Below are 11,093 nucleotides of genomic sequence, written 5' to 3'. Positions count from 1 at the left end.
CATTAGGTAAAAAACAGTAACATTTCTCAAATTTCCCCTCTCCAGCACTATCTTCCTAAAAGTAAAGCCTTCTTTTTGAAAATGAAAAAGTTCTCCAAATAACATGAGTCTGGCAGGAAAACTCACTAGAAAACTAGGTCAATAAATTGTGAATCTTTAAAAAGCTTTGAAAGATTATACTTTTTTTTTTAATAAGAAAGCTTTAAGTAGTACTGAAAAAATTCTTATAGAGTGACAGGACAAGTGGTTTGTGATTTACAGAAGCATGTGAATGGCTGTATACTTAAAAGATGTAGTTGTTCAGGCAGGAAAACTGCAGGAGCTGAACAGCCACCCAAAACATTCTATGTGACATTGTCATTCTTTTGGAAACTGGGGAACAGCAGAAGCATGAAAAATGAGTTGTGAAGCTGTTACAGACCTGTTCACAAACCACAGCCATTGGCAACTTCAACATCTTCCTCTGAAGCAAATGCTGTATCTCTTTTATCTCTACGTGCTAGGAGAGGCAACCCCCATACCACATGTACAGATTACTGAGGTTATGGGAAGAACGATGAAATACTGAAAAAGTACTCTTATGCCTGTCTAATGACACATGCAAGCTACCTAACTTCTGAGTGCAATATCCATCTCTGTGAAACTGCAGTTCACCTGCACCCTCCTGCAGAATCAGGAACCAGAAGTTTTAACCAATCTTTAAGGAGACTCCAAACACACTTTGACAAATCAAAAGTTAACAGTCATCTCATACCTTTCACTTGGAATCAAGCACTACAAAAACTTTATCTTTGCTTGGTTCTATGAAACAGTGCTTAGGACCATCTAGATAGTGAAATAAGAAGTTCGTAAGAATCACCTGGGCCCCACTCCAATGAACTGCTCAAACAATACAATTTAAATGCAGGGTCCTATACGGATTCTGAACAAGCAGAAATCTTTTCTTTTTTTTTGTCCCTCTTTTAAAAAGTCATCTCAATCTTCACTCAAATACCTAAACTATTACATGCAACTTTCTGAACATAACCTCAATTTTCTTTAGTTCGATCTAAAAACTTCTAACCAACAATTACCTTGTATACTATCTTTACAAGCTCCGAGGATGTGTATGATTTTCCAGCATTCTTCTGTAAAACATTTAGAATTTGCTGTTCACGTGCAGTTCGGTGAGAAATGTAGCCTTGGATTGTAGCATTTGCATCACGTACTACTGGGCCATGACCTAAATCAAAACACATGTAGCAGAGTGCTATTACTTAAATTTGGAATTAAGTATGCTATTGAATAATTGAATCATTCTTATGTAAACTCTGGTAAACTTAAAATTTGAAAGAAGAGAGCAGCACCTGTACATACCACCCTGTCAGAGTATCCTTGATATTAAATTGTAAGATACTCTTGAATGTTTTTTGGTTTGTTTTTTTGTTTGTTTTTCATATAAATAGGCCAAAATTAAGTTTGAATGTCTACATCAGAGTCTGCAATTGAAAAACATTAAGATGGAAAAGAAGAATTAGGATCTGCAAAGTCTGAATGGAGAAAGGGAATACTTCAGCTGGAATAAGGAAAGCAAGGACAGACTATTTGAGGCTATTAAAAAAAAAAAAAAAAGGAAAGGAGTCCACTGCTGAACAGATTTTAAAGATGAGGTTCAGATTATTACATCACCTCTGTCTGCCTGTCTCACTCTCCCCAAAGGATATTGATACTGATGATTTAAACTGATACTAGTCTTTGAACAGCAGTGGCTGAGGCAAAGGACTCATGTGCTACTGCCCTGTTGTGGGGCTATCTAGCAAATGCAGAGGCAGGAGAAGTAACGTCTTTAATTATGACAGACAAATTTTCCAGGACAGATCTTCAAAACTCACTCACACAACTGTACTTTATTTCCCTATGAACATACTTCCATAAGTATGGTGCTCACTGCAGGGGGGTTGGACTAGATGAACTCTGGGGGTCCCTTCCAACCCAAAACATTCTATGATTCTATGGTCAAAAAAATTAATAGAAGATAAATCAGTGAACCAAACTGAACATGTCAGGGCAGGAATAAGTGATGCACAAGGAAGCTTATATGTGGATCACTTTTTGTCTGGCTGGTTAATAAACAACACACACGTTTTTTCCTTGACTTACTGCAGCAGATCAGAAATGTTCAACTTACTGAGAAGTCTTTGCATCAAATTAGAAAAAGGCTTAATTGGTAAAACACTAACCTTTGTGGAAAAATTAAGTACTGCCTCATGACACACTAAAATGACAGATGAAATGAAAATATTTTTTGGACATGAGAGTTACATGCACAGAAATTAAACTTAATCTTTTACCTATAGAGAAATTTACTTGCATGAATATTCATCACGTGCTTTTCCTAGCAAGGTTTCCTATTTCTTTGCCTGTATACCTCATCTGAAGTCACAGCAGCAACTTCCAGCTCTACCAGTCTAAACTCCAAGTAATTTATAAAATGAGTAGAACAGAAAATACTGTAAAAAAACCAGCTTTCTTTCATAAGTTATTTGCTATCATCCAAAACAGTTTATTTTGAGGTTCTCTGACTATTTTTAAAAAATCATCATATTCTTTACTGGTACTTTTGGGTTAACTGACTAAATGGGTTTTTAGTTTTAAGGCTTTTTAAATTAGAGCTTATTTTGCCTGAGGACAGGCAGCTTATAGAAAAAGAGCAACTAATTTTTCATGTTTTGGGTATCTGTGAAGTAAAAAAGTGTCAAGGGAATCTATCCTTCAGCAAGTCAAAATATTTATGCATATCTCAATTTATGCAGTCACTTCAGCACATTTGAAATTACTAAATATACATTGAAGCTTACCTTGTGTAAAGATAGTATTATAAATAAAAGATATATAACATGTAAATATAAAACTATACTGTCATATGCACATCTGTTTAGTAATTTCAAACTTATTTAATCTGAAGCTTATCATTCCTTACAAAATAAATTGCAAATGTAACAGTATCTCCAGTTAATGTGTTACCATTTATAAAACCAAAAGTTTAAATTTAGAAAAAAACACATTAAAATATACAGAACTGTCCTGGTTTCGGCCGGGACAGAGTTAGTTTTCTTCCTAGTAGCTGGTACACTGCTTGTGTTTTGGATTTAGTACTAGAAATGTTGGTAACACACTGATCTTTTAGTTGTTGCTGGGTAGTGCTTAGTCTAGTCAAGGACTTCTCAGCTCTCAGCTCTGCCAGGTGCACACAAAGCTGGGAGGGGACACACCTGGGACAGCTGACCTCAACTGACCAAAGGGCTATTCCATACCACACGACGTCATGCTCAGTATATAAACTGGGGAAAGAAGAAGGAAGGGGGGGGGACATTTGGAGTGATGGCATTTGGCTTCCCAAGTCACCGTTATGCATGATGGAGCCCTGCTTTCCTGGAGATATCTGAACACCCGCCTGCCCATGGGAAGTAGGGAATGAATTCCTTGCTTTGCTTTGCTTGCACGTGCAGTTTTTGCTTTATGTATTAAACTGTCTTTATCTCAACCCACGAGTTTTCTCACTTTTATTCTTCCGATTCTCTCCCCCATCCCACTGTGGGGGAAGTGAGCGAGCAGCTGCGTGGTGCTGAGTTGCTGGCTGGGGTTAAACCACAACAGTCATCTTTTGGCGCCCAATGTGGGGCTCGAAGGGTTCGAGATAATGACATGTTTGATTGGAATGTGCTAGATCAAATTTATAGCTGTTATTGCTGTTTAACTATTAATTGACAGGCTCCTGTGCTTGCCCTGGGGCTTGCTTGCCTTACTGTATATTAGAGTCTGGTGCTCGTTAGTGGCTGCTATTCGCTCTTGCTGCTTGCTGAGCTGCTGATCATCTCACTCTGCTGTGCCTGGGAACGTTTTGATAACAGCCATGGCGATGCACCTGGGCTGGCTGATGGCCAGGGCATCACTGCTGTTTCTGTGCTGCTGTAGTGGACGGGCTGGAACTCCGGTGTGAACTCAAGTTGAAGAACTGTGACCTGGGGATGAGTCCATGCAGGAGCAGGACACCCCGAAGCGGTGGTGTGGCTGTGAATAAGTCCACACCAGAGCAGGTATATCTTAAAGTGTCTCTGGCCATCGTTATGTCTGTGCCACAGCAGGTATACCTTTAAAAGGATTGTGGCCCAAGGGTAAGTCCACATCGGAGAGGGTACACCTTGAAGCATCTGTGGCTGGGTTAAACCATGACAAGAGCAGAGACTGTAACAGTGACTGTCCATTCTCTTGCATTCTCTAATGACAGAAGTCACGTTGAAGTATTCAAAATTAGGGCCTGCACATGGAATCACATGGCAGTCTTAAAACCAGTCCCTGCTCTTCCAAGTGATTTAATTGACTTAGGCTACAAGACCAATGTCAGTACCTGGAATGGAACCCACGCTTTGCAAAGTTGTAGGCATTTCATATCCATAAGATCATCTGATCCATAGCCATTGTGTATGCATATACATACATTAAAATGATGTCAGAAAGCTTGGAACTAAATCCAGATGTGGATGTTTCCCATCCATAATTTTTCAGGGACAGCAACACAGTTAACTTCACCAATAAGTAAATTAATACCTGCATAAATGTAAAATGTTTCTGAGCATGTGCAATAGATCTCTCAAAATATGACCATCTTTCCAATAAGTCAGACTTTATATCAGACAGCTTCATATTATTTCAGACCTCTGTATAGCCCGGATGATCAGAAACAGTAAGTTTTCATTCTCATAACACCCTGTGAAGTAATATACTCTTACTTTACATGTGAGAAATTAAGGCACAAAGGATGAAACAGAAGAAAATAATTGGCTCATGAAGTCTTGCACAGATTCATAGCTCCAGTACCATTTTTTTCTATATTATCAAGGAACATAGTTTATTATTACAGGATTGGGAGCCCTCTGCTGACTTAAAACGCCCTTTTCTGGTCCCAAGGATTCTCATCAACTATTTGCTGTAAATAGACTGTCATGAGTATTCTGTCTGAAGTAATTTCCACATTAAATTAAAAAAGAAACATGGAAGGGGAAGGATTGGCAAAATTCAGCTACTCACACCTAGCCAGCAGTCAGCTTGTTACAAAAATTCATGCTCCCCTATGTCTACTTCTGAGGCTGCAATGAGAGTGCTAAAGCATGGATGGAGAACAGAGAAACAGTTCAAGAATTATGAAGACCTAAAACTGCAATAAAGGCAAAGTACTGAGCTTATATGCAGTGTATTGGTAAAGCAAACTACCTTCTGCTATGGTTCCCATTTTACTGTAGCACATAGTATAAACAATTGTTCTGATTTCTCAAAAGTTATCTTTTACACGACTGCCCATACATTTTGTGATCCTTGGATAAAGAAAGCAAGCTAGTTCCAAACCATCTCAATACTTAGCTAGTCATCACTGAAAACACATAATATTTGCCTGACTTCCTAATTGCAAGTACAGCATGAACATACTTAAAACAGTGTAGGAAACAGTTACTGATAAAAGGGACAAATATTCAGCCCTGGTGAATGTGTAATCTAGCTAAATAATGATTAAGGAGAGAGTGAAATACAACTGATAAAACTGATAAACCCAATAGAATTTGGCATATATGGAGTTTTGGAAGGCAGAAATTCAATTAGAGGAACAGACTGTGTTTTGTAGATATTTAAGAAAGCAGAACATCCGATTGATCAATAGATTGAGATTCTGGAGGCTAAAATATTCTTAGTTTTCCCAGTAGTTAAGTCAATAACTATGAGCAAGTCACTGTTTCTGTCTATGTCAGCCTCCACATCCATAGGATATCTATAATGATATTTTTCTTAAATAGCTTTTTTATGCTTAGATCTTAAAGCACTGAAAGCACACTTTCTTCAAAAGAAGCATATTTTAAGAATGAACACAAAAGAGATTTGGTTATGTAGGCTAAACATAGATGGCTAATGGAGGAAGACAGAACTGAGAATGTAGACACAAGTTGCTCAGAATGACAAGTTGAAGAAGATGAAACAGAAAAAGTCAGAAAAAACCCTGAGATGTAGGTCTGAAAAAAGCAAATGAGGAGCTTAAAGCTTAGTTACATAATGAATGCTTAAAATCCAGTCTTGTCAAATAGACATGTGGTTTATATGAAAGGTAAATGCATTCTTGAGGTTCGGGGGAGACAGGAAAAAAATGAAAGCAAAGTCACAGAGTGAATGAATCGGCGACTTATTTTTAGAACATCATGTTTGGCCTCTTGGCTCTTGTTCAAATTTAAGCTAAGTCATTAACTAAGACAGCCATTTGACAGTTCTGCAGCTTTCCAAGATGAATTTGTGATTAATCTGTGCTGCAAAGGACAGACATTTCTCTCACCATTACTAACCATTACTAGGTTACTCACATTGGCAGGACCAAAAGTACAACTATTATTTTTAATTCCAGGGTAACATTAAGCTGCATGGATAGAGTAGTGTAAGAAAATGAAATCTGCTGTACAATTCCAACAGTGAAGGATTCTGGCCTCTGTAGGCTTTGGGCACAGAAGTACAAGATTCACCCTCAAATGGAGAAATCTCAAGAAGGAAAGATATCCATCACTGAAAAATTTTCAAGTCTTGCAAACCACCACGCCATGAAGTCATCTCAGCTTAGCACTGGACATATATTAAATAATGAACTTGAACTGTTACATTAGTAATGGTGTTTGATTGTAATAAGAGTTCAAAAATTCTTAGAGGAGATATTTTAAAATTATATAGTAAATGAGAGTAGTTAAAAATAGCACCACTTACCTGGATATATTAAATCTAGTTTCATTTGTAACAACCTTCTCAAAGTTTCCATGTAATCATACAGGTCTTCAATTACTGTTGTTCCTTCCCCTAAAATACAGTCACCAGAAAATACAGCATTTTCTTCTTCTAGATGTAAGGCCATATGATCATCACTGTGTCCAGGCGTATATAAAACTCTGTTTACAAAGAACAACAACAAAAAAGCATAGGTTTTCACACAGCATATATGCTTCATTTTCAGAAGCTAGAAACAAACAATGATAAAATCATACACTTAAAAAGTAGCCAACAACAAGAACCAGAAAAAAATAGACCAGAAGAGGCTGAAATGTTGATGTAAACAGGGTATCACTTTGTCTAATCCCAGTCCATTTTCTTATACCACATAGAGAACACAGATCATCACCACTAACATGCTTTTACTTACATGACACATCATCATAATGGTGCATAAAGGGAGCTGGCTAGTCATGTAGAATTTGTGTTATAGAGGGCTTTACTCTGAAGCTTTAAAAAAAAGAATTGACATGTTATTTCCAGATTGAAATGTGTGAAGTTCTTGACATACACCTTGCACTTCGCAAAAGAGGGTAAGGATGATGTTGCCAATTCTTTTAGAAATTAACTATGAACTTCTGGACCCAACCCAGATAAAGTTCTGCCTCCCAAAATTTGTTTTTCCCTCAAAGCCCCATGACACAGTGGAGCCAAGCTGTCAGACAGAACAAGGAATCATGGTCTTTTAGCTGTTCTGTGTGCAGGTCATTAAACATCTGAATGGTAAGGATTTAGGACCCCACAGCTTGAATGAGTACTGAATTAGAACGCGGCAAAGGGTGAACGGACAGCTGATATGTATACAGTAACCTGAGCTCCTGACGAGCTGCACTGCAGTGTCCTTTCACTACTATTTTTGAAAGGCAGAAGGCCTCGTGCTGTGGTTGATTCCACCTGAAAGTACACACTCAGACCAGCATCACTGCTGAAATTCATCAGAATCTTCTTCTTCACGGCAGCTGCACCAAAGCAGTGATCAGGAACTGACAGAGCTGGTGCCAAGCATGGGGTACCGGGCAGTGCTAAACAGCACCTCGCCGCAGCGGCGCAGGGCTGGGAGGCCTGAAGCACAGCACCATCTGATGCAATGACTTCCAGCTCTTTGGAAACACTGAATTCAGCAGAAAGTAGGTAAGCCATTGCCCTGTGGCGGCAACATAAAAATCAAGCTGATGGGTTGCTTCTTGCCTTTTTGTAAGAAGTGGCATCCTCCAGTTCCTGATGAAACTTTACCAGGAACCTCAACCACTAACATGGAAAAACAAAGGAAAAGAACCGAACACTGCCTGGCACACCTTGAAAACTTGAAGGTTGCTAACTAAAATTTAACATGCAGATACTGCTATTTTGGAAACAGTGGTGGGCCTAAGAGTATCCTTAAAGTGCTTACTGAATTAACCAGGTGAAAGAATACCTGTTTTAACCAAGCATAAAGTTTGGCTGCATTGTCCCAAACTTCAAAATGTACCACCCCTGTCTTACTTGGATTCAAATTTAAGAAGTTGTTTTCCATCTCTAAACTGATTTTGTCCAAATGTGGGCCACTTAGGGAAGTGACAGGTCTTCAATATTCAGTCTAATACTCTCCATGTTTTTGTTTGGTCTTTTTTTTACACTAACAAAATAAAATGCTTTTGGTCAAATATAGCCTTCATTTTTACATTTTTTCTTCCAATTAGCCAGCAAGCATATTCTACAAGTGGGATATAATTCACACCTAAACTGAGGAAAGCAAGCAAAATTTGTCCTTAGAAGAGTAATGCCTTGTTAACGGAAGAACTCTGGAAACAGAATGGTCAGCTCTTTTTATTTTGTGTGTGTGTTTGTGTGAGGCAGAGTGGCTTTCTGTTTCAGACTCATTCATGCTGAGAAGACAGGCAATATGCTCTCGGGGAAGAAGCCCTCCGAGATTGGGATCCTACAAGAATCTGACAGGTTAAAGGTTTAAAATTTAGCATTTTAAGTATTAAATGTTTTAGTGTCTCCTTGGGAAATATTTTTAGAGTAAAAAGAAAGGCATGCTAAAAAATACATCCAGACTACCATAAACTTCCCCCAAAGTCATCAACTTTAATAATAAGCTACTTATCTAAGAGTGATGAGAAAGTATGTAAAATCCTATTTGATTTTCCCAGAGGAAATATTTTTCAAGGGAAATGTCCTTAATTTCTCTGCTGAGGTCAAAAACCAAAGGCTAATTCCTGATAATCCTCATTCATAAAAACAATTTCTTTGTATAAACATACCCTGCTGGATCGGGATAGGAAGTCTACATGTGTCAGTGCCGACAAGATTAGATGTATGGATTGCCAGTCATTAGAAGTTAGGATACAAATGTGTGTCAGAATTCTGAAGAAAAAAGTGGTCCAGCAAACTTTCAGAGATCGGTGTTTACCTGAGTGTGGCTCCATCTGTCTGTACCACATCTCCCTCTTTAAGATAAAAATATTTATGTCCTCCTTCTATTATTTCTTCACAGTGAGGGACACGAGGAAGCTTGCAGATGCGATATTCAGAGTCTGTTTAAGCAAAGAAAATTATGTTTCGAATTTGTCGCTAACAAAGCTAATTCCACAGAAAGGCTACTTTTTGAACAAGTACTGTTAATTATTACACAGTATGATACAAAACTAGAAATTCTGTACAGTAAATTTATGTTTATGAAGCAACCTTATTCCAGAGCCACAAAGACCAAATAGTGAAAGCCACTGAATCTGAATACTGTACCCTCTGCACCAGCAGCAATTTTGAAGAAGAAAAAGCACCAGTGAAACTAATAAAGAAATGTCAGTAATTATTATTATATTATACGAATGTTCTTTCTTGACTCATCAAGAGCCAAAACCCCCAAGTTTCTACACCACCACTAAGATTTCTGCACTCGTGTTGTGCATTATGATTCACAGAAGCACCATTCAGCATTTGCCTAACACTGGATGGAGGTTTTTTGACCTGCAACTTCCCTCAGCATCTGTTGTTCTGAACTGTGTGTGAACTGTGAATGCCTTGGCTGGAACAGCTACGGATAGCAACCCAGAAAGGTATTTATATCCTTTGCTAGTCTTTACAACCACGCTCATGGGCTGACAAGACCAAAATCCTCACAAAGACACCCGTGCTGTTTTCAGTAGTTCCCAGGCTTCTTTGCAGATAAGCACCTGGCAACTTTACAAGATCTGTTAAAGCCTGTGACAAAGCTTGTGACAAAGTCCAATGATGCTAAGAAGAACCACATGATCCGTACTGTTTACTCTCTTCCCAGATACTAAAGCAAAAATGTCTCTTACTATTTATCAACATGGAATACATATCTTTAGATCAGAATTCACCTGCAAACTGACTGCCCTACCCTCTTCCCCCTCATGATCTGAGGCCTAGAAATTTGTCACCAATTACTAATGGTCTGATGTAAGAAATCTCAGTTATGCATGTTTCTTTTTTAGAGATTATTTATTGTTTTTATACAAGTGAAAATAACGGTCAGTTTGTCATTACTGTCAATGTAGAAAGGAATGAGTATCAAGCTTTTCTCACATCTCTTAATATCATGTAAACTGATGATGGTAATCTAGGTTCTTGTTATTCACACATAAGAAAAACTCACTATGAGGGTATGCACAGTTATTGAAGAAAAACTGCAGTACTACAACTACAAATATTCAGATTATTCATTGCTGTCATTCTACACACTGCAACAGTATCATGAAATTACATGTAGATTCCAGAAGAATAATCCAGCTGATTTGCACAGAAGCACTCAGTAAAAGTTTTTTCTTGCCACATATCTAACATTTTCAACAATATCCAAAATTGTTGGCCTACCATTAGGGATGTTTTTGCAGATATCAGGTATTCCACCAGTATGATCGTGATGCCAGTGTGTCACTAAAATTTCTTGAATTGAGATGCTGAACTCTGACAGTGCCTGCTTTAAATGCCTTTTTAAACCAGCCAATATATTCAGGAGTAGCTGGCTCCCCAGTGTCAATAAGGACTCTTCTACACATGGACCAAAAAAAAAAAAAAAAAAGGACGGGGGAAAAAAAAAAACCAAACAGTGAGAGGATTCGCAGTGCTCATGTGACAGTTAAACAGTGTTAAAAAAAGAACCCAACATTGCATGGAAATGTGGTAATAACGGATGTCTCCATATTCCAGACGCCATCTCTTCCCTCCACAATATTCTACCCTCGTGGCATTAACAATTTACAAAGGGGGGATAAATAACAAATTCAGCCCACGCATTCGCAGCTCCCGGCCCA

At 38.2% G+C, this 11,093-nt stretch overlaps 1 protein-coding gene across 1 annotated transcript in view; it reads right to left on the bottom strand.

Moving 5' to 3' along the window:
- Window positions 1–10,838, bottom strand: part of LACTB2 (lactamase beta 2) — a 16,608-nt gene extending 5,770 nt beyond the window's left edge. The window contains 5 exon segments of the mRNA XM_009634458.2: window positions 1,074–1,222; window positions 6,772–6,950; window positions 9,227–9,350; window positions 10,654–10,777; window positions 10,779–10,838. Of these exon segments, the coding sequence (XP_009632753.1) occupies window positions 1,074–1,222; window positions 6,772–6,950; window positions 9,227–9,350; window positions 10,654–10,777; window positions 10,779–10,838 (636 nt within the window).
- Between the last annotated feature and the right edge of the window lie 255 nt (window positions 10,839–11,093).

The sequence above is a fragment of the Egretta garzetta genome, unplaced genomic scaffold (assembly GCF_000687185.1).
Source record: "Egretta garzetta isolate BGI_Z169 unplaced genomic scaffold, ASM68718v1 scaffold251, whole genome shotgun sequence".
Lineage (NCBI taxonomy): Eukaryota > Metazoa > Chordata > Aves > Pelecaniformes > Ardeidae > Egretta > Egretta garzetta.
This window is presented reverse-complemented; position numbering and strand designations above follow the sequence as displayed.